Here is a 23,841-nt window from a genome sequence, read left to right as displayed (position 1 = left end):
AAATCACAAAATGAAGTAACAGCTTTGCAACATCCTTGTGTTCAGCTGTGGAGACCCCAGCCCAAGAAAATTGTGGACCTGTTTTGAGTGGGTTCAGAGCAGGCCACAGAGATGATGAGGGAGCTGGAACCCTTCTGCTGTGCGGACAGGCTGAGAGAGTTGGGGTTCAGCCTGGAGAAGACTCCTGGGAAGCCCTTCTTGGGTGGGGGCTGGTCTCTTCTCCCAGGCAACCAGCACCAGAACAAGAGGACACAGTCTCAAAGCTGCACCAGGGGAGGTTTAGGCTGGGGGTCAGGAAGAGAGAGTGATTGCCCATTGGAATGGGCTGCCCAGGGAGGTGGTGGAGTCACCGTCATTGGAGGTGTTTAGGAGGAGACTGGATGGGGTGCTTGGTGCCATGGTTTAGTTGATTAGGTGGTGTTGGATGATAGGTTGGACTTGATGATCTCAAAGGTCTCTTCCAACCTGGTTTATTCTATTCTTGTGGCCTTTCAGTACTTAAAAGGGAGGGACTTTCCTTTAGGGAGTGTAGTGATAGGATGAGGGTAATGGCTTTAGACTATAAGAAAGGAGATTTAAATTGGGTATAAGGAAGAAATTCTTCACTGTGAGGGTGGCAAGACACTGGCCCAGGTTGCCCAAAGATTGTGGATTCCCCATCCCTGGAAGTCTTCAAAGTCAGGTTGGACAAGGTTTTGAGCAACCTGATCTAATGGAAGGTGTCACTGCCCACGGCAGGGGCTTTGGAGCTAGATGATATTTAAGGTCCCTTCCAACCCAAACCTCCTTAGATGCATTTAGTCCTACAGCAACAGCATTCCATTCTGGCAATGAAGCCATTAGGATTGCTTTGCCTTTGAGGAACTAATTGCCCTCTGTGATTGTAGCTATGTAGTGCAACTGAAGTCCTGAGAGAAAGGTGTGTAGTATCTAATGACTTGATTTGTAAAGAGAGCCCCTCTCATACAGGAAAAAATGTGTGTCATCTTGTATTTATCAGAGCACTAAAGGAATGTTGGATAATGCAGTCAATTATTTCCTGTCTGCAAAGCTGGACTTGAGACACAATTCCTGGTTCAGGACACCTTCATAACACAGAAAATGCCATTCAATTGTAGTATTAGGAAAGAAGCAACAGCATTTGATCTTTCTTTTCTCTTCTCATGCTCTTTTTATAGCTCTAGTCTTGGTGATACATGTGCAGCTTTGACTCATGTGTCTCTGACTGTGTTGTACCCCAAACTACAGGTTTTCTTCTTGTCCTGTGTTGGTCCAGGTTGAAGCCAGATCTTTGTGTCCCGTTTGAGCAGCTTTTTTTTCCCTGCCCTCTCTGCAGCGTGAAGGAGAACTGTTTGCCATGTGTGGCAGAGGCAGCTGTGCTTAAATCAGATGGAATATTATGATGGGGCTGTGGTTTACTATAATCACTTTTTCTCCAGACAAGGCAGTGCTGAGAAATGATGCACTACAAGAACATGTTGGCAATGGTACATGAAGAAATAAAACCAGCCTAATTTAAGAGCCCAATAAAATTGCCTGTGAACGGTTTTCAATACGCTCTGTGCCTGTTCTTCAGGGAGAAAGAATCCTGTGTCGCTGTTAATCACTTTCAAGCCTTCAAGTACTTTGTTGCTGTAAGCACTGAGCTTGCCAACTTTTGGCAGATAATTATTTTGTTCTCTTCCACGATGAACACATTCAATTCAGCCTTCCCATTCAGAACAAATTCTGCCCGGGCATTTTTATGCTCACAGTTCAACAAACACTTATGAACAGGTAATGTTGTGATTTGCAAGTGTTCTCAGGGTAAATGGAAAGCATTTTGGGGGGCTAAGATGAAGAAATGCAGCCATAGGTGCAATGAAGACTTGCAAAGAGGCAGAGAGGAGGCTGCTCAGATGTGGAAAATTTGTTATCGTCTAGAAGTAAAAATACTTTGAAAACAGTGAGGAAAACATTTAGAGGTCGTCTTCTCTCCTGTCTGTAACATAAGCTCCTCAAAAGAGAAATAAGCAGTAAATGAAGCAATCTGAAGAGCAGGAGTGCTGCTCAATTCTGCCTCTTCTGGAAATCTTTTCTGGCTGAGGACAACATTGAACTGCTGTCAATATAGTTAAAAGAGGGATTAATTCAGAAGGAATGCTGGGACTCGTTCAGGGAAAGGGCTGAGAGTTTCTTGAACAACAACAAAATAGGCAGAGCTTCACCAAAGAAATAAGGGACTCCTCACACCCTATGAATAAGACCCATCCTCCTTTCTTCTGGAGCTCTGAGAGGGTTTTTTTCCCCACTGCTCACTGTTGTGTTATGACACTAATGCTCTGTCACTTCTATTGTGCCCATCTCTCAACCCAGAAATTGTTTCTGTTCTTCATTTAAACAAACCCAGCTGTGCACAGATGCAAAGCCTGAAAGAAGGAGCATGTGTGCTTGCTCACTCCTTGTGCTTCTAGGGGGTTAAAGAGGAGCTTTATGAACAATTGGGCTGCAAAGTGGTTTAAAAGCCTGCATGAAGGGAAAAAAGCTGCTGCTGTTTTAGTGCATTGCACCACTGGCACCGTAGTAACACTGCTCAAGCTGTGTTTGAACCCTGGTAACAAACTATTTTAGCTCTTCTAAAGAGAGAATTAAGAGACCTTTTCTCTCCCAGAGCCACCATTGCATATTTTCTGCAGCTGCTGCTTGTTTTCCTCCACACCCTCTCCCTCTTGGTGCCATTCCTGTGCTTCAGCCCAGCTATATTCAGAGCACTTAAAATCATCTCAAAGGACAGAGTGGATATTTTAGCTCTTTTGAAGAATTGCTTCATGTCCTGCTCTCAAATTTACTTCATTTATGTCACTGACATTTTCTACTGAATAGAGACACCTTGCATATCCTTCCTTTTCACCAAAGCCAACTGGGTTCTGATCATAGCAAAACTGAAAAATTCAGAATCATAGAAGCCAGGTTGGAAGGGACCTCAAGAATCATCTGGGCCAACTGTGTCCAGTTCTGGGCCTCTCAGATTAGGAAAGATGTTGAGTTGCTGGAACGTGTCCAGAGAAGGGCAACAAAGCTGGGCAGGGGTTTGGAGCACAGCCCTGTGAGGAGAGGCTGAGGGAGATGGGGTTGCTTAGCTTGGAGAAGAGGAGGCTTAAGGGAGACCTTATTGCTGTCTACAACTAGCTGAAGAGAGGCTGTAGCCAGGTGGGGGTTGGTCTCCCAGGCAACCAGCACCAGAACAAGAGGACACAGTCTCAAGCTGTGCCAGGGGAGGTTTAGGCTAGATGTTAGGAAGAAGTTCTTCATAGAAAGAGTGATTTGCCATGGAAATGTGCTGCCCAGGGAGGTGGTGGAGTCACCATCACTGGAGGTGTTTAGGAAGAGACTGGATGGGGTGCTTGGTGCCATGGTTTAGTTGATTAGATAGTGTTGGATGATAGGTTGGACTTGATGATCTCAAAGGTCTCTTCCAACCTGGTTAATTCTATTCTATTCTAACCTAACCTTTCTAGGTGATAGTGCATGTGGAAAGAGGGCTAAAGAATCAGTTACTTTACTGCTACACCATGAGTTTAAAAAGCCAAAGAGGAATGGTGGTGCAGTAGTGATGAGGAAAGAAAAGAAAGGGGAAAGAACAAAGTTATGTTGCATTTGAGGTTTGGGTGTCACCTTTAGAGGTCCCTTCCAACCCAGACCATTCTATGAGTCTATGATTCTCCAGCCACAGTTGTTCTAAAGCCAAAATGGGCAAAACTCCATTTCCCTGTTACCTGTTTGACTGATCTTAATAAGACTGCCTTAAAAGACTTAGCAGATTCTTAACTGCCCTTCCCAAGTGTGTCTGATTTAACACCGTCTCCTGTGTGCCAAGTCTTTAAGAGATGAACTTATTTACGTGACTATATCCTTTAAGCAGAATCAAAGCTATTTATTGCTAGCTCTGGATTATTGCAAAAGAGGTTTTTTTATATTTTGAGAGGTATGAAGTGGCCTCATTGTAGTGGGGAGCCTGCCTGGGTGCTGTTGGACAAAACTGTGAGCTGATAAACCGTGCAGTGAAGTCGCTGCAAAGACTGTGCGCAGGGAGCTCGAGAGCTCCATTAGCTTGAGAAATAGGCTTTGAAATGTTTTTATTAGACCTTTGGGAGCTGTATGAAAACCCTCTAGAGAGCTTGGTGAAACACCAATAATTACCATGTGGGTTTTCTTAATCCAACACATAATTGTTTTGTCTTGTGGTATTTTAGAACTCGAGGGTCTTATTTTGCTGGCTCTGCTGACAAGATGATTGGCGTTGCGCAGAATGAGCAATTTCCTCTGGGGAGGCAGGGGAGAAATGGGATATTTCATGTGTTTTAAAAGTTGTTTAACCTGGAAAGGGCTATATTAGTAACATATTAATAAATGGATTGTTTGGAATGCACTGTGACTGTTTTTCAGCTGTAATGTGGACTCCAGGAGGGCTCAGACAAGGTCTGAAGTGCGTTGTGCCTCCGAATGCTGGTGGTGTCAGCAGAGCAGCCTCACGCATCCCCTCATGACTAAATTGTGATGATAGTTTGTTTTCTTCTCTTTCCATCTTTACAGGCATATGAAAGGAGGTTTCCTACATGCCCTCTGATCCCTATGTTTGTTGCCAGTGACACTGTAAGTGAATACAAGAGTGAGGATGAATCCATCCACGTGATTGAACGGCGCTGCAAGCTGGACATCGATGCACCACGGCTGTTGAAAAAGGTGATTAGGCTGAAGTGCCTGTTTTACACTTCTGGTATTCTTCCACATAAGTATTGTACCTTAATGAAATCTATCTCATCTTCCTCAGATTGCAGGAGTGGATTACGTCTACTTTGTCCAGAAGAATTCTTTGAACAGACGAGAAAGGACTTTGCATATAGAAGCCTACAATGAAACCTTCTCCAACAGAGTCATTATTAACGAACACTGCTCTTACACAGTGAGTAACAGGCTCTTGGTGGTGCCACAGATGGAACTAAATCAGAGTTTAGATTTCAGGACTCACAAAGAGAAGCTGTGTTGTTCTTGGCTTTTGTCTTGCAAGAAAAAATAACGGTAACACACCATCATGAGTGCTAATTGTTGGTAGTGCTAAATGTAACATACTTGCTTGAAGAACTGAAGCAAGCTTGGCACCCTCTTGCTTGAGCATGTTCTCAGAGAGCAGAACACAACATAATTTGCTGTTTGACAGCTCTGCTTAGGCAAATCTGGTGGTCCCAGTGTGGGACTTGGTGAGGCTGATGATACCCTGACAGAACTGTTAAAAGTTCAGCATAGTTTATTTGCCTTCTGCTCAGCTCAGACAAATGTTTAAGTCAGCTGTGTTTTAACCTAATTCTTTCCATCACTCTTGGTCCTCAGTGCAGACCTTTTCTGCTACTAAGGAGTTTGGTGCTGCACTTAACTGCTGTGCTCATTATTTTTTCTGAATGACTTAGCTAATGCTCCTAAGTTCATACAGCACATAAGTGTAGCACTGAAACTTCAAATTAATGTTAAAGGTCACATCAAAGCTAGAAATACTTGTCTGGGAACATCCTTTTTTTTCATGCAGTTTTCTGTTGTGTACAGAAGATGGTTAAAAGGCCACTGGATGTCAAACCCACTCAACACTGTAATTTGATTGGTTTATTATTGTTATTTCTGCAATTACTTCCAAGGCACATTCAAAGATACTTTTCCCACCTGCATTTATTTTTTCTGTGAAAGCTCTGTTTAAGCAAGAGAAATGCTAAACAGAAGATTCCATGTGGTAAGTTTGTACAAAACACAGCCCTTCTTGCCCTTGCTCTGCTTGATCAAGGAATTAGTAGGTAAATACAAGCTAGGTTTTGAATTGAAGAATAAAGTATTTTAAAAAGTTAATTCTTATTAAAGTTATTTTTTAATTGAATTTATGAAAGGAACAGAAGATTCTTAAATGTTGTTACTGTGATTTGTACTTGTTCATGCTGTGCAAGCTGTTCTAGTACCCCCCCACTCCCTAATTCAAGAAGCAAATGAAAGGAAATGTTTGGGTTTTGTTCCTGTAGTTGTCTCCTTGTAAAGTGTTGATACTGTTCCCAGTCAATCTGAACACCTTTTGATGGGGAAAGGAATCTTAAGGCATTAGGACAGCTGCATGCCCAGAAATCCAGCCTTATGTAATGTGTGTGTAGCTACAAATTCAGGGCCCAGCCTGGAAATTCCTTATACAAGTCTTCTTTAGCTGAAGAGAGGTTAGAAAACAGATTTCCCTCAGTGTATCATCATCAATCATGTCATAGAATCATTTAAGTTGTGAAAGATCTTAAAGATCTAGTCCAACTGTAAGCAGTAAAATCTCTGTTTCAGGATTGTCTCTCAGCAAGCTAATGAGCTAAGAAGAAAGCTGGAAGTGCTCTGAGCGTATTCAGCTGTCAACAGAATGAGAAGCTTCCCCTTCTTTCTGTACCATTATCATAGGACAACAAAGGAAAATGGTTTTCAGTCTACAAAACCTGTTTGCAGTCTGTGCAAACATGTCTAGACTACAGTGCTTGGAAGTGCTTGTGCTGCTGTTCTCAAGCTGGCTAGCCTCAGTCTGTTGATCTAACCTGCAGCAGCACAAAGGTCACTGTGGAGTATTTTGACCTGTTCCACAGATACACTATAGTCACAGCCCCTGTCTAGCATGAGATAAGAGTTATTTGAAGAGATGTATTGGTCCTTTGGCTCTTGCCTGCTGCTCTAGTATTTCTTTACCCTCTCCTTTCTTGTCAGTGTGGTGGCCCTGGGACTAGAGGAGGGCCTCCTCAGCCTTTTCTGCAGTGTCACCTTTTCTGAACCATGTTTGGCAAATGGAGCAAAAGGCTGTATGTTCCACTTGAATGCTTTTGACTCTGTGAACTTGTAAAATGAGAAACAGTCATTACAAATACTGTGAGGAAAAAGCACTAAATGGGTAACTAAGCTGTATGACCTCCTTTTAACTAACAGGTTCATCCTGACAATGAAGACTGGACCTGTTTTGAACAGTCAGCAAGTCTGGATATAAAGTCTTTCTTTGGATTTGAAAGCACAGTGGAAAAGATTGCCATGAAGCAGTACACCAGCAATATCAAAAAGGTGAGCTTGCAGTCATGCAGGAGGTGCCTGGCTCCCTGTTACCAACAGACAGTGTAGCTGCTGCTAAGGAACAGGCTGCTCTTCAGCCTGGGGCAGTATTTTTTGGCGGTCTGCGTTTTAAAGTGGAATCTCTAGAGAGGTCTGACTGCTTAATAGGTTTTCAGCCCAGTCCTTTCTGTGTCTGAATGAGTGGCTCTAGTAGCTAAAGTAAGTTTTCCTTTTTGAAGGGCAAAGAAATAATAGAATACTACCTGAAGCAGCTGGAGGAAGAAGGAATAACTTTTGTTCCTCGCTGGACCCCTCCTGTTGCATGTAAACTGGAGAGCAGCACATCCCACGCCAGACGGCTAGCTTCACCTGCTATTAACATACCTGACTCTGCCACAAAGGAAGGCTTGAACAACAAGGAGATCCTCAACACCTCCAGCAGCCCCTCGGAGCCCACAGCGGGAACCCCTGATGGTATGATGGAGGGCTGTGAGAATGAGCCCTTGCACTAAACCATTACATTCCTCTTGCTGCTGTCTTAGTTAAGACAGTTGGGCTTTGGCAGGAGAGTGCCGAGCAAAGAGTATGTTCCCCTTCATGTTAAGACATTCACATTCCTGGCTCCAGTCACAGAATCACAGAATGTTAGGGGCTGGAAGGGACCACAAAAGATCATCTAGTCCAACTCCCCTGCCAGAGCAGGATCACCTACACCAGATCATACAGGAACACATCCAGGCTGGTTTTGAGTATCTCCAGAGAGGGAGACTCCACAAACCCCCTGGGCAGCCTGTTCCAGTGTTCTGTCACCCTGACAGGGAAAAAAATTTTCCTCATGTTTACATGGAACTTCTATGCTTCAACTTCCACCTATTGCCCCTTGTTCTGCCATGGGGCATCACTGAGAAGAGCCTGGCTCCATCCTCTTGGCACCCACCCTTTACCCAACACCTCTTGTGTTATATAAACTGTCATATAAGCTCTCATGCATTTTTTGCTTTTGCATGCCCTTTGATAATGGTGGTTTCTTTTGTGATGCTTGCATTTGTCACCCTGATGAAATAGCTTAAGGTTACCCTGATGCAGTATCTTCCACTTGCTGTTTGATTTGCTGTAAGTGGATTATTACACCAATTGTTTGGGTTAGTCCAGTTTTTGCATACCCTAATGGCTGCGTTTTAGAAAACGAAGAGCAGACACGAGCGGTAAAACTCTTCACTTTGCTGCTGATTAGGTTGCAAATGAATGGCCTACTTCTTGCCCTGAAATTCTGGGATGGATTTAACTGTAGGAATAATGAGGAGGAAAGGGCTGAAGGCTTCTCTGGGCACTGTCTTCTGTTATATCCTCCTCCCCCAGTTAATAAGGGAATTTGGAAAAATCTTGCACTGTGAGATTTAGATCAAAGCTTCTCTAAGTATTTCCAGAAGCAGCAAGCCCTTTGGTGCTGTGGATTGACAAATCTGAATCTATTGGCAAAAGGCTTTTATAAATATTTGGGTTTACTCCTCTCTTAGCTGCAGAAGAATGAATCCTCTTGCTTTATGATGATTCTCTACATTGCCTTACTCTTCTTTTCATTGAATTAGAGAAACTTTATTCTGTTCTAACTGCACAGAACACAGAGCAGCTGCTTTTCTGCTTCAGATATCAGCAGATAGGATCACTTGCTGTTTTGACTAGGTCAGCTGAGGACCACTCTAATCACATGTACATCTCCTTGCAGACAAGCTAGACGCAGACTACATCAAGCGGTATCTGGGTGACCTGACGCCAATACAGGAGAGCTGCCTCATTCGACTGAGACAATGGCTCCAGGAGACACACAAAGGCAAAGTAAGTTACTCTTGGTCTCTTGTGTGATACACAAAGTGGACCAGATGGAACATCATGCCACGCCTCCTGTGTCTAACAGTTCTTGTTAGTGGTCCCCCATGATCAAAACCTAGGTCTGTACAGTGGCAGCAGATGAAGTTCATTGTGAATGTCCAGCTGACATGGTCAGCAGAGGTGCTTAAATGATCAGAGTGACAGCCTCTCAGTGTTAGTGAACAGCACAGGGGAGTATTACTTTTATAAGTCTGCCTCATTCTGCAATAACCTTAATTTTACCTTTGTTTGTTTTGGCCAAACATCATCGTCTTAAATGTATGTCCCTAAGTGCAGTACTGAAAGGGAAGCTACGTGGCCACTTAAATCCCTCACAGCAAGGCTGGGGTTTTCCAGCGCATGTGTCTCAGCTTCCTTTTACTTTGCAATGAAATACAGCCTGTGTTTTGGCCCTAGATTCATTGAAACTGGACTGGTTTAGTGTGTTCACACAGGTGTAAGTCATTGCATTAGAGTTCATGAAGTATTTGTATCCCTTCTCTGACAGGGCATACCTGGTTTTGTTGCAAGCAAAAACGGATTTGCTTGAGTAACTTGGAGGGTTAATTCCATCCAGGCTGCACCTTCTTCAGCTTCTGTTGTTTGGTTGGGTGGTTTTGTTCTTGTTTCAAAGCTTGAATCCAAAATCAGGTGGTGTTTTGTTGTGGTTTTTTTTACCAGATCCCAAAGGATGAGCACATTTTAAGGTTTCTGCGTGCCCGGGACTTCAACATTGATAAAGCAAGAGAGATCCTTTGCCAGTCACTGACGTGGCGTAAGCAGCACCAGGTAGACTACATTCTAGACACCTGGAACCCTCCTCAAGTGCTCCAAGATTACTATGCAGGAGGCTGGCATCACCATGATAAAGGTAAGCTCTATAGGGTGAATACTGAACAGCCTTTTTATGGCCTTAATTAAAGGTGTCTGTTGTCCCTCTTAACAGCTATCTTCCCGGTCAGCTCTAGTTATGTACTGAACGCGTTTAAATCGATGTTGCCAACTCTTCAGTTGGTGGAGGCAGATTCCTAGGTCCTAATCTTTCTGACTAATGCTGAAGAGCTCTGCTTTGCCAGTAGCTTAAAGAAAGTTATTAGTTGCAGTTCTGTAGCGCTCAGAGATGCTTAGAAGGGTGTTATGCAAATGCTGAGTATTCCCTTTCAGTGATTAAAAGATGTTTGTAAATAAGTGTATCTTTCTAATCAACTTATTTCTGGTGTTGTGTAAGTCTGCTGATGGCATAAATGAATACTTATTTGGCATTACAATCAGCTTAATGATGAGAAGTGAGATGTTGCAAAAACATCAAATAGAGCAGGTTTATTTAAGAAGAGAAGCAGCTTTGGCTCACTTGCCATGGTGATCCATGGCCAGAGCTTTCAAACACGGCTGGCTGTGCCTGACACCCTCCCCTATCCCTTTGCTTGCTGTATCATGTGCTGATCTTGTTACTAACACATACATAGAAATGAAACATTTTGGAATTTGTAGCTTGAGGCAAGCTGGGCTCTTTAGATAAGGAACCAATCTTACTGTGAGCTATCTGTATTCTGATTGAGTCTTTTCCCCACTAGGCACCATTGTTTCTGCTAGCTCTTCCTGGTGCATGAAGCGTATGAGACAGGACAGGACGCTGTCAGCATTAGTGGCCAGAAGACAGGGAGGATGCAGCAGAAGTTTAATCACTGTAAAGCTGAAGAGCTTGAATGGCTCTTCCCTGCTGCTTTGGGTTTGACAGCCCTCAGACTGAGAAAATGAAAAATGAGAATATGCTTGGAAAGATTGCAAGGGAACAGAGCTGGGAACACATTCTGGCTTTGTCAGTGCCTTGTCGTGCTTTGCAAAGACTTCCTCTGTCAATAGCACATAACTGGGTCCTGCCAGGGAGTAGAAAGGTACAGAATGCATCAAAGGGTTGTTTAATGTTTTTCTGAGAAGTTCTTCAGTCTTGTGGTGAACTTCATGCCCCCCTCCTTCCCCTCCAGTACCTTTGATCTCTCTGCAGCGTGCCCACAATGCTGCAAACAGAATTTCAAAACTGAGCAGCTCTCTGTAATTTAAATTTTTACAGTGGAAGGTTCCTTTCTTTAAAGCTTTCTTTCTAGTGTTTCCCCTTTCCTCCTACACATGCAAAATGTGCCAGCTTAGGCCAGCTGAGTTCTGTGCAGCTGTTAGCACCAAAGCAAAAGGCAGCGGGGATTGTGGAGCATTGTTGCCTGGAATGAGCTGTCAGTGCAAGCGAATACAAGTTGGTCTTTTGGCTTGCAATTAGCACAGCTTTCTGTACATCTGAGTGGCTTTTATTTTGACAGGGATGTTTCCATCAAACAGGGGCTTTTAAGTCACAAAGCTCTAATGGAATATGAAACACACCGTGATAAGGCAGCTCTGTCAGCTGAGACCTTGCCTCGCGTGTCATTTGGGTGGAGTAAGCTGTTGGTTTGGCTTTGGATGCTTGTGCATCTGCAAGGGAGGGAGATCTGCTATCAAGCTTAATAGCACTTTTTATTTAGAGTTTGGAAAGCTAAACAGCACATTCTAAGATAAGTGTGTGCTGAGGTTAAAATAACACTTTCTCGTAGACTACCTGATAAAATAGAGAGTAGTGTGAGCTTTCACGGGGGTAGTGTCTTTGCCAAGTAAATCATTTGCTTTGACTCTGCACTTTGGGTTGTTTGGGTTTTTTTGTTGGTGGTTGCTTTATTTTGTAACAGCATATCTTGAGGGTTTCTTTTTCATTGTGTCCCAAAGCACTTAATGATAATTTGATACCTCTCTTTGCAGTTGTTGGAGGAAAGAATCTTAGAATCAGTAAGGTTGGAAAAGACCTCAAAGATCATCAAGTCCAACCTGTCACCCAGTACCTCATGACTACTAAACCATGGCACCAAGTCCAGTCCCCTCTTGCACACTTCCAGGGATGGTGACTCCACCACCTCCCTGGGCAGCACATTCCAATGGCTAACAACTCTCTCTGTGAAGAACTTTCTCCTCACCTCAAGCCTAAACTTCCCCTGGTGCAGCTTGAGACTGTGTCCTCTTGTTCTGGTGCTGATTGCCTGGGAGGAGAGACCAACCCCCTCCTGGCTACTACCTCCCTTCAGGTAGTTGTAGACAGCAATGAGGTCTCCCCTGAGCCTCCTCTTCTCCAGGCTAAACAATCCCAGCTCCCTCAGCCTCTCCTCATAGGGCTTGTGCTCAAGGCCTCTCCCCAGCCTCCTTGCCCTTCTCTGGACACGTTCAAGAGTCTCAATGCCCTTCTTAAATTGAGGGGAGAAGCTGAACAGACAACAGGACCTCAGGGAGATCTTTATGTAGAAAGCTTCTTATTTTTATTTTTTTAAAAATATATCTTTTAATGTTGTATCCTAGCACATCCAGTTTCACAAGCTGGGGATTATTTAGCTTGTGTGCTAGAACAGATGAAGCAAAGATTTAAAAATGCCTCCCAGCTTTGGGAGGGGGATGGAAGCTGTTTCAAACTAGCTCCTACTCTGAAGAGCCAGGATGCAAGCCTTGAGTCTCAAATTCAGCCAATGCAGATGTTAAGCTTAATGCCTTTGTATCCTGGACAGCACCAGGGTGCCCCAGTATGCAGCAAGATGACTGTGAAAAGGCAAGGCTTTGAAGGCAGAGGGTCCATCTGAAACTGATCTCTGGAGCAGAGTCTGTTGTCTCCAGGCTTAACCTGCATAAGAGAGGCTGTGTGCCAGTTCCGCATAGTGTGTAATGACACCGCTGGGAGCTGTGACTTCAGCAAATCCTGCAGAAAGCAAGGCTCTGGGTTAACACTTGCTTTCATTGATTTCCAGAACTCAGGGTAGCCACTGTTCCAAAAAGGTTGCTGTGAGCTCTCCAGAGCAGTATTGCATCATGCTTGATAGAAGACTCACTCAGCCTTTGTTACAGCTCCTCAGCTATGCTAATGGACTCCACCTTTTCTTCGATCCAGCTCTCCTGGCAGCTAATTAGTCCTTTGTCTTTAGCTGTCTCTATCAAGATACTGTGTGTACCCATGTATTTGTTTAAGTGCATGGACTTTGGACTTTTCTGTGCAGATGGGGAGCTATTTTTGCATCCAGATGTCTCCATTAGACTTTGACATCTGATTTACAGGTCACCTTTGGGTGTAGCTGGACAGGGTAAAGTGTTTGTATTGCCATTTGCTCCAGGCTCTTCCTCTTCCCAGATGTACAACTAAGTTTGGACTGACTGGCTTCTTTCCATCTGGATTTTTAACACAAAGCTGGCTATTGTTGTGGGAAAACAAAGGTTGTATTGATGCATTTGTTCTTGTTACTCAGATGGTCGCCCACTGTACGTGCTGAGGTTGGGACAGATGGACACCAAAGGCTTGGTGCGAGCTCTCGGGGAAGAGGCCTTGCTTCGCTACGTAAGTACTTCTGCAGCCAGCAAGTTGTTAGCAATGTGATACTTTCATTTAGAAATTTCCTGCCCTGCCAGGATATTCATCACTCTGGATATTTTGATGTGCTTTCTGGCTGTCTGGTTTGGGTTTGAATACATCTGAAAGCTCCTGGTAGCCGATTTTCTGCGTTCTTTCCAACTGCAAACTGCTGGCGGAAAGGCGTAGTTCCTGGCAGCTGCTGGCGTTCTTGGTTAGCATTTTCACAGAGTCTTCTGCTGTTTGTGCAGTGCTTCAGGTCTCTGCAGTTGCACAGAAGAGAAAATGCTATGCTCAGATCTTTTTCATTTTTTTTTCCCCCCAAGCCTTGTATTCCAAGGATAAGAGTAATTTACTGTTCCAGAGAAAGTTATTGCCTGCAGTCTTTCCTTCTCTAAAGGCATCGCTCAGAGCGTTGGTGTGGATCTGCCCCGTTTCCAAGCAGAGAGCTGGCAGAATTCCAGCTTTGCAATACTGTTTTTTGACTCCTAGTAATGACAGCCATGGCCATAGCAACCACTAGAAACAGGGGCTGGATTTTACTTTTTCTCTTCCAGTGACATTTCCAGCCACATACTGAAATTTATTTGCCCTAGTACTGTTCCAGGGTTACTTTCGTTGACGTAAAGGAGGCCTCTTAATTTCTGAGTAAACAGTGAATCAATGCTTAAAAGGACAGAAGTGCAGGGAGACTTCTTGTCTGTATCACTCCAGGGTTTCAGTTTTTTGGAGGACCTTGTTTACAAGTTGGTGCTTTTAGGGAAAGTCACGTTTATTTTTCAGCAAGGTCAGCCGGTGGGGTAAGCAGAGAGCTTTCTAGTTCATTCCTTGTGGGGGGGGAAAGAAACATGTTTGTGCTGGTTTGAGCCTTCTAGTTTTAATTAATCTTTGGATAGAAACTTTTTTTTTTTCCTTTATCCTAGCTACTGAAGTTAAGGCTGTTCCCTAACCAAAGGGTTTTCTTGTGCAGGTCCTTTCAATAAATGAGGAAGGACTGAGGCGGTGTGAGGAGAATACAAAAGTATTTGGCAGGCCAATAAGGTAAAATGCAACTGGTGGATCTGCTCCTTGGGAACTGCTTGGTTTCATGGTGTGTGTGTGGGGAGGAATGTCAGGCAGTGTGATGCTGCTGAGCAAAGTTAGAATGGAACAAGTGAAGGCAAGGCATGTGTGCCTTGCAAGCAGATACAAGCACAGTTAACTGGGAACCTTCCCAGTTACCACTAGAGGGAATCTGCCTGGTCAGGCCTGAGGGAACACCACCTGCTCCAGCAGTCTGTGTCATGCTCATAATGGTTCTACACAGAGTTACCAAATCACAGAATGGCTGAGGTTGGAATGGACCTCAGAGATCATCTACTCCAACCTCCCTGCCATGGGCAGGGACTTGGCTGCTCAAGGCCTCATCCAGTCTGGCCTTGAATATCCCCAGGGAGGAGGCATCCACAGCCTCTATGGGCAGCCTGTTCCAAACTCTCAAGACCCTCATGCTGAAGAACTTCTTCCTAAGATCCAGTTTAAATCTACTCTGCCTCATCTAAAAGCATGGGGAGTGTTCTGCTTCTACTCTTTTCTGCTGCTGAATGTCTGCAAAGCAATGCAGCTCAACTCCCATTTCTGTTCCTGGGGGAGTTTTTAGACAGATGTTGGTACAGGCTGCCAAAAAAGGCCATGATCATTTCATGGATAACCTTTCCAGTAGTCTGGGTATTGTTTTCGTGTCACTTGTTTATCCCTAGTGAATGCCAAGGCTCTATGTTCAGTTTTTGTTTGTGTTCTCCTATCATTATATGCTCTTACCCAAATTTTTGACCCAAGGCAAAGGCTTAAGGCTCCTGTGAAAGGTGGCATCTAGTCTTTCAAGTACTGGCATGACCTCACATGAAGTTCAGGCAAAAATTGCTTGCTATCCCATCATTAAGTCATTGTAGGGGTCACTTATGATAGTGTTATCTGCAAAATGGATTTAAGGGTGTGAAATGAATGCAGGAGTGGCCCTGAAAAGGAACAGTGTTTCTTGGACTCTCTTCAATTTGTGACTCTTTCCTTTAATCCCTAAGGATTCAGGGAAGCACAGTATGTCTGCTTATCTTTTCCCTGTTAAAGAACTTGCTGCCCTAGCTCTCAGTGGGAGTCCAAATCCAAGAGATGAGCTTCATGTGTGTAACTGAAATTGTGCTGCCTACTGGAGATCTTCATTTGTAGAAGTAATTTTGAAGGACTAGATATTAAACATTTAAAGGGAAGCAAAGAAGTGTTTGTGGTTTCATAGAAGCCTTATGCATAATTTAAGGGATGCTGGCTGGTGCAGCACAGCTGTGAATCTTGAATTCATGCCCAGGGTGAGACCTGAACTTGGAAAGGCACTAAAGCATATGCTGATGCTCAGTATTTAGCATTAAGAACATCTCTCTTCCTATAGAAAAAGCTTTTCCTCCCTGAGATCTGACAGCAGGATTAGCTGTGGCATGTGACAGTGCTGGGAGTGGTGAATTGCTTCACAGCAGCAGTGTGGCCACTGAACTGATTTCCCAGTAAAAGCAATGGTTCAGCTTTGGGCTGTCTGTCAAAAGAGTCCTTTTTAGCTTCACATTAACCTTCTCCTAGAGTCTGAAATGTCTGTGGGAGAATGTGTGATGTGCAAGGGGATCACTGCACATAATCTGTAACTCTACTGGTTGACAGTAGGCTGAACATGAGCCTGAAGTGTGGCCAAGAAGGCCAATGGCATCCTGGTCTGGATCAGGAACAGTGTGGCCAGCAGAAGCAAGGAGGTCATTCTGCCCCTGTACTCAGCACTGGTTAGGCCACACCTTGAGTCCTGTGTCTAGTTCTGGGCCCTTCAGTTTATTAGGAAAGATGTTGAGTTGCTGGAAGGTGTCCAGAGAAGGGCAACAAAGCTGGGGAGGGGTGCTGGGGTTGCTTAGCCTGGAGAAGAGGAGGCTTAGGGGAGACATTATTGCTGTCTACAACTAGCTGAAGGGAGGTTGTAGCCAGGTAGGGGCTGGTTTCTTCTCCCGGGCAACCAGCACCAGAACAAGAGGACACAGTCTCAAGCTGTGCCAGGGGAGGTTTAGGCTGGATATTAGGAAGAAGTTCATCACAGAGAGAGTGATTGGCCATTGGAATGTGCTGCCCAGGGAGGTGGTGGACTCACCATCACTGGAGGTGTTTCGGAAGAGACTGGATGGGGTGCTTGGTGCCATGGTTTAGTTGATTAGGTAGTGTTGAATGATAGGTTGGACTCCATGATCTCAAAGGTCTTTTCCAACCTGGTTAATTCTATTCTATTGTTTTCCTTGGCACACACTTCAGAAATTCCTGCTCTAAGGATCTTAAACTCCAGTGTCTAAAGATAGCACGAAGCAAGGAGGTAAAACAGAAGAAAACCTAAGCATGCAGGAAGGGGGAGGGGGGAGGTCCTCACATGTTCAGTACATTAGACACTTGCCATAAGGAAGGGGAATTTTAATGCTGTTGAGATGTTCCCCTCTTTTTTGTTCAATTTGTTTTGTTCTGGGGTTCTTTTATGTATTTTGGTGCTTGGGTTTGGGTGGCTTTAGTTTGGTTGGCTTTGAGTTTTTTCCTTTGGTTTTGTTGTTTGCCTTTTTTTTTTTTTTTTTAAAAGTCTCTAAAATGCTTTATTTTTATCTCAAATTCAGCTCTTGGACCTGTCTAGTGGATCTGGAAGGCCTGAACATGAGACATCTGTGGCGACCTGGTGTCAAAGCATTGCTGCGAATCATTGAGGTGGTCGAAGCTAATTACCCTGAGACATTGGGTCGTCTCCTTATCCTGAGAGCACCTCGAGTATTCCCAGTTCTTTGGACACTGGTAGGTTTGAAACTCAAGGTTCTCCTCAGCTCACTCTCCCCATGTTGCTGCACAGCTGTAGCTGTTTCCTAAACCAGGAATGATCTGTGTTAGGGGACTCCTGGAATGGGTTTAGAAGCATCGCTGAGAGCTTGCTCGCACAGGGGGTTAATTTAGCTTCTTTGTGTGCCACGGGTAATGCCATCCAACTGGTGCCTTCAGAATTGACTCAAGAACAATACAGGAGCCTGATCTTTTCTGTTTCTCTTTGTTTGTAGGTTAGTCCATTCATTGATGACAACACTAGAAAGAAATTCCTTATTTATGCTGGAAATGACTACCAGGGTCCTGGGGGACTGCTGGATTACATCGATAAAGAAATTATCCCTGATTTCCTTGGTGGAGAGTGCATGGTATGAATACAAACTACTGCATAGAGCAACTTGACTTGGGGGAGGTTATCTTTTCCTTCCACTCTAAACAAAGAATCCTGGAAGCACAGAATGATTCCTAACATAGTTTGGAGCTGTAAGATGCCAGGCACAATGTTTTCTTCTGGATCCACTTTTCTCCACGATGAATAGCAAAAGGCTTAGCAAAACAGCCAGGCACAGTTCAAAGCCAGAGTCTCTGTTACCTGTCAGGTTCAGCTGTGGTGGCACAGCACTTGAGCAAGAGCTGTCACCATCAGCTAATCAGCAGAGTCTTTGTCATCACCTAAAAGAACTAACTGATACCATAGGGAGCCCAAGGAGATGTGGCACATCTGCTAGCAGGGCTTAACAAACAGCCAGGTCTCCTAGTGCAATGTGTGCATTGACCCACAACAAACAAAATGAAATGGGTGTACTGCAGGATGCTGTCATTTCTCAGTCCCTTGCCATGTGCCTTAAGAGCTGTCTCCTGCCTAGCCTGTGGGTGTCAATTGAATCTGGCATTTTAACATCTCCGTGATGCTGCGAGGCTGATTTCTCTCTGCATTGTTTTTGAAAGCACAGGCTCAGTGGTGTGACTGAGCTGTAGGAGTGCAGCTCAGGCGTTCTCTGGAGCCTTTGCCTTTTTTCTGAACTCAGTTGGATTAAAATACCATTTCAGGCTTGCTTTTTTTAAGCCCCTGTAACACCTCTGAGAGTCATTTCTGTGCTGTTCTGGAGAATTCACCTAGGTCTGTTCAGATGGGGTCTCAAATGATAATGAAGTTACATATGGCAAAGCAGAATATGTGTTTGTCTTCAGTGGGCTGCTTTTTGCTGCAGCAGTGGCTTTCAGAGCAGAGAGTTTGTGCTAGCTAATTTGGAGCTTGGGAAGCTGGCAAAACCCACTGCTTAAGTAAGCAAAAGTGAATGCTACCAGAAAGCAAATTGCTTCAATGCTTCCTGCTGCTCACAGAGAGAGTCTCTTTCTCTCCTTTACTTCTGGATATTTGAACAAAATTGACTTCTCAAAGATCCTTTCAACTCTGCTGTAATTCAGTTATCAAACTGCTGGCCCAAACACTCCTGTGGAACCTCTTCCTGATCAGATCGTTGTCTGACTTCAGTGCTGGAGGCATTATAAAGGGAAGATTGCAGAGGGAAGCTCAGTAATTGGTTCCAATACTGAGCCATCAGGACAGTTGTGGCTTCGAAGCTGTTACCTTCCTGACTGAAATATTCTTTTACCTGTTTGAGAGCTTGCTGTACTTCCTCACCATTCTTCAGCCTTAAATTTAGCTACCCCAGTTCTTTCAGGTCTCTGCAGGCTGAGTTGCTATTCCCACTTCCCTCAGGATTCTGAAGTGGCTCACCTCTCTCTTCAGTCTAGGGCAGTATGAGTGATACCGACAGGATTTGCACAGCCATGCTCTGTGCTGCTGGCTGTTCTGTTCATACCAGAGCTGCTCCTCTGATGTGTAATTCTGCAAGCTCACCTAAACCAGATCACTGTAGAAGAAAGTTCTGTGTGCATGATGTACAAGTTACTAAAGGACTTTCAAACTCTGTTTGCATTTCTTTCTTCAGAGTACTTGCTTGAATGTGGTTTATTTCTGAAGCTGTTAGGCAGAGAGCATGGCAGGGTGGGGGATGTGCAGAGGGGATACTTTCTAATGCCTGTTTATGCTTCCAGTGTGAAGTACCAGAGGGGGGGCTGGTCCCCAAGTCCCTCTACCGAACAGCAGAGGAGTTGGAAAATGAAGACATAAAGCTCTGGACTGAAACAATCTACCAGTCTGCAAGTGTCTTCAAAGGAGCTCCACATGAGGTACTACCTCCTGCCCTCCTTGCATTACAAACTTCTGCTCTGGAGCATCTCTTGGGCTGAAAATGGGTTAGAACTTGATTATTTGGTTGCCATGCTTCCACCTGTTGTTCTTCTGTGGTTCTGCTGCATAATGTTGCTTTAGAAGCTGAAGTTGTGACCATTCCTGGTATTGTCTTGTTGCCATTTAGACAACGTCACTGCTTTTCATCCTATTCAAAGCCCTCTCCTTCTAAGCAAAGACACAGAATGTTCTCAGAAGCTACCTGCCAGCTTCTGAAAGTAGTGTGCTAAAATCAAAGACACTCCCTCGGGAGAGAATTTGTGTCTACAATGCCTGTTTGAACAGCCCACACTAAGCCCAAACAAGGAGAAGCTCTGTTCTTTTGTCTCCTTTTCTGGTAAGAGTTTGTTACAGAGCAAATTGCTCATTGTCTCCTCTGACTTTTCTGCCTCAGGTTCTCATTCAGATCGTGGATGCCTCATCTGTGATCACCTGGGATTTTGACGTGTGCAAGGGTGACATTGTTTTTAACATCTTCCATTCCAAAAGAGCCCCACAGCCTCCTAAAAAGGACTCTCTGGGAGCCCACAGTATCACATCTCCTGGTGGGAACAACGTCCAGTTGATAGACAAAGTCTGGCAGCTGGGGCGGGATTACAGCATGGTGGAGTCTCCCCTGATCTGCAAAGAAGGGGAGAGTGTGCAGGTGAGAATCCCTGTGTGGGAGCAAGTGAGGGCTTGCTCCAAAATGAGCAAGGTGTCCTAGTTCACAATCATTATTGATGACTGAATGGTGATTCAGCTGCTGACTGCTTGATGTTTCCTAGCTGCATGCTGCAAGGCACGGGGGTAGGGTTGACACGGGATCTGCTGCATCAGTGCAGTAGTGGCTGAGACTGATCAGCAAGGAGTATAGGGAAGCCATCTACAAGGAAGTGCACATGCAGAAAGCAGCCAGACACACCTTGTGCTGTGATTCTGACCCTTTTTTTCTGAAGTACACTCCATGTTGTGCTTGCAGACTATCATAGTGTCTTACCTCAGTAATGAGAGCAGCCTGGAAATTAAGACTGAGCTGCTGTGGGTTTCTCTCTAACAGGCACCTCAAGGAGGTCCCTATGGCTAAGGCTCTTGAAGGTGGTTTTTTTTAATGCCACTTGTGACCTGTCCTTTAATTACCAAGTTTGATGTTACATGCAGCATGTTTACAATCACACTTTGCTGTTCCTTTTGACTTGAAATAAGAGCTGGGCAGCCTTTGCCAAAGGAACTCCTGAAACCACCTAATTGGAAGACTGGAAATGTGGGCAGTGACCATTTGAATTGCACTTTCTCTTTCTGAGGCAGGAACCTTGACAGTTCTTTGCACAGTCTCAAAGGACAGCCATTACAGAAAATAAATGGGGGGGAAAAAATGGCTCCTGTTTTAAACCAGAACTTTGTCCTGTCAGGATATTTAAATCCCAACCCCTTGACACTGTCAAAAAGTAGGAGGATCTGCTGATGTGCAGCCACAACTTTGATCAGTATGCTGTGTGGGGGGAGGTGACCAGCACTGCCAGTTGGTTGAGGAGCTGAAGTCCTGGCATGTAGGCAGTGGAAAAGAAATGGCAAGCCTACAAATCCTGGTGGTGTTAAAGTTAACTTGGAATTTTTGCCGTGCTTGCTTGCCCCCAGGGATCGCACGTGACCAGGTGGCCTGGCTTCTACATTCTCCAGTGGAAATTCCATAACATGCCTGCCTGTGCTACAACCAACCTGCCTCGTGTGGATGATGTGTTAGCATCTCTACAGGTCTCCTCTCACAAATGCAAAGTGATGTACTACACAGAAGTGATAGGATCTGAAGATTTCAGGTATGTCTGGCTGAGGCTGAGGAAGGTCAGCTGGTGTCAAACCTCTCTGACGCTTAGATGATCAAGCTACATACAAGTTACATACAAGTAACTTGTAAGCACTTGTGTTTTCTTAGGCCTCAAAATCCCTCCCAAACCACAAACCAATAAGCCAAAGAGTGCAGCCAGTACTGGCACTGGGGGCAGCTAATGTATAAAAGCTGTTTATTAGTTATTGGAATCATCACTAGTCACTTTGCTCTGCTTGGAAAGCTGTTGGGCTTGGCAGGTTGCCAGGTAGAAATAGGTGCAGCTCAAATTGAGTTGAGTCAGTTCAGCTGCCTGCCAGTTGATGCTTGACTGAAACAGCTCCTCAGTCTCTTTGACCAGAAGCTCTTTTTTTTTTTGCAGGAAGGTTTTCAGTGTCTTCATTTATTCATAGAGTCATGGAATAGTTGGGGTTGGAATGGAAGGGACTTTAAAGATCATCTCATTCCATGGGCAGGGACACCTCCCACCAGCCCAGGTTGCTCAAGGCCTCATCCAACCTGGCTTTGAACACTTCCAGAGAGGGGCCATCCACAGCCTCCCTGAGCAGCCTGTTCCAGTGTCTCACTACCCTTACTGTAAAGAATTTCTTTCTAATCTCCAGTCTCAATCTCCCCTCTTATGTGATGAGGCAGAAAAGCTTTGGAGTACCTGCACCAAACCTGCCTTCTTTTTATTCAGCCTGCAGACACATCCCACGCAGACACATAGCAGACTTCAAAATCTTTGTCTCTTCTGGAGCTTAAAATTACCTTGTTTGTTATTGCAGGGGATCTATGACCAGCCTCGAATCAAGCCACAGTGGATTCTCCCAGCTCAGTGCTGCCACCACCTCTTCTAGCCAGTCCCATTCCAGCTCCATGATTTCCAGGTAGTGCCACAAGAGATGAAAAGCAAAAGGATGAGATGGCTGGACCCTCGCCTGTGGCACTGACTGCAACCCACCATATTCAACTGGCAATTGTGCAAAAAACAAGCCCACCCCCCACCCCAATAAAGCCTTTTATAGATAGTCAAGTAGCTGTTTGAATTTTAAACTTAGTGGATTTGGTCCTGGTTAGATCCAACAGCTTCTCTCTTAACTTTTAACCCTATTTTTTTTTGGTTGGGTTTTTTTCTCCCCCCTCACTCAGCCATAAATGTTTTTGCAAGTCTGCTTGCACAGATCCTAACTCTGAACACAAGGGCTCTCACTGCAAGGAAAAATAACCACTGCAGCAGTTTAAGGATCAGGTTTTTAACTGTGTCAATGCTAAAAAGCAACAAAAAAAAACACCAAAAGGAAGGATAAAAACCCTACCAAAAATGTCCTGTAGTGCATTAGAGATCAACTGCAAAGCCTCCTGTCAGGACATTTCTTGCCATCTTAAATCCCCTGTGGTCTTCCAGTGCTGCAAACTCTTCTCCATTGCCACCAAGTGATGTCCAAGACAAAGCAAAGCAGTTGCTGGATACTTGACTTTGTGAGTCCATTTGTTTTCAAAGCATGCCCATGGAGCTGTGGCCAGGCTGTCAACACTAAAACCTTTTGTATGAGCACATTTTTTGGGAGGGGGTGGGGGAGGGTTGGAATTTGAGCTTTTGGGTGAGTTAAAGCAATTAATTGTTTTCCTTGGGTTTGCACTGGAAGCACTGCAGAGAGAGAGGCAGAGAGCAGGCTCTCCCTCGCTGCATTCACGCCAGGCTGATCCAGAGCTGCTCTGAGGATCTGTGCCCAGCTCTCTGCTGGGCCTCCACTCCACTTAGTACACTCCATGGGAATTCATTGTACTGAGACTCTCTTCTTAGCAGGAATTTATGCAGAGCTTAAGCTTGCTTCTTAAGGAGGTCTGCCTCACATCCTTCCTGTGCACTTTTCAATCCCTCTCGCCTCCTCTCCTTCCCTCTGCTTCAGTTCTGAGCAGCAGAAGCTTTAGGGCAGGCAGGGAGCCCATGGAGCTTCCCTCTGAGGGATGCAGTGGAAGGCTGAGCAGTGCCTGCTCCACCATTTTCACCATTGCCACTCCAGCAGCCAAGTGCCATTTTGGATTGCTGTGCCCAAGCAGTGCCACTTCAAGTCTTTGTTAAAGGCTGCTTAGTTTCTTCCACTTGGAGCCCACAATACTGAAGTGCTGAGCAAAGGGCTGGCAGCAGACAGCTACAGACCGTTCCTGGCAGTGGAGCAGAGAGGATTTCAGTCTGAAATGCAGCAGGAGGCACATATTTAGACCCTGCCTAGTCTTTCCTCATTGTCTTAGAGCTAGTGTCCATCCCAGCTAAAAGGAGGCACTGTGCTGGCTGCAGTCCCTACCAGCACGCTGGGTAGACTCGAGGGAGCCTTGTGGAGGCAGCACTGCCATGGGGAAGTGGTAGAGGAACTTGTGGAGGTCTTGCACATTCAAATGAGAACTCTTTTAAGATGCCCTGCCTAGGGAAAGATGCTTCTGGACTCTCCTTTATGACTGCAAAGCTTCTAAGAGGCAGGTTACACTAACCTCTGAGTAGCAGCACTCCTCCTGCAGACCAGAGCCGACAAATGTAGTAACAGGTTTAGAGCTGCCGAGAGGCCA

At 44.9% G+C, this 23,841-nt stretch overlaps 1 protein-coding gene across 1 annotated transcript in view; it reads left to right on the top strand.

Annotated features, from left to right (window-relative positions):
• The window catches only part of SEC14L1 (SEC14 like lipid binding 1), a 47,113-nt gene that overhangs the window by 22,323 nt on the left and 949 nt on the right, over positions 1–23,841 (top strand). The window contains exons 3-16 of the mRNA XM_054170449.1: positions 4,573–4,722; positions 4,811–4,942; positions 6,964–7,092; positions 7,320–7,554; positions 8,807–8,916; positions 9,631–9,820; positions 13,254–13,342; positions 14,325–14,395; positions 17,017–17,188; positions 17,446–17,580; positions 19,274–19,408; positions 19,864–20,115; positions 21,087–21,265; positions 22,062–22,163. Coding sequence (XP_054026424.1) covers positions 4,573–4,722; positions 4,811–4,942; positions 6,964–7,092; positions 7,320–7,554; positions 8,807–8,916; positions 9,631–9,820; positions 13,254–13,342; positions 14,325–14,395; positions 17,017–17,188; positions 17,446–17,580; positions 19,274–19,408; positions 19,864–20,115; positions 21,087–21,265; positions 22,062–22,163 — 2,081 coding nt within the window. The remainder of the gene's footprint in view (positions 1–4,572; positions 4,723–4,810; positions 4,943–6,963; positions 7,093–7,319; positions 7,555–8,806; positions 8,917–9,630; positions 9,821–13,253; positions 13,343–14,324; positions 14,396–17,016; positions 17,189–17,445; positions 17,581–19,273; positions 19,409–19,863; positions 20,116–21,086; positions 21,266–22,061; positions 22,164–23,841) is intronic.

This window comes from Dryobates pubescens, chromosome 20, assembly GCF_014839835.1.
Source record: "Dryobates pubescens isolate bDryPub1 chromosome 20, bDryPub1.pri, whole genome shotgun sequence".
NCBI classification, from domain to species: Eukaryota; Metazoa; Chordata; class Aves; order Piciformes; family Picidae; genus Dryobates; species Dryobates pubescens.
The sequence above is the reverse complement of the archived record's forward strand: the minus strand, read 5'-3'. Positions and strand labels throughout refer to the sequence as shown.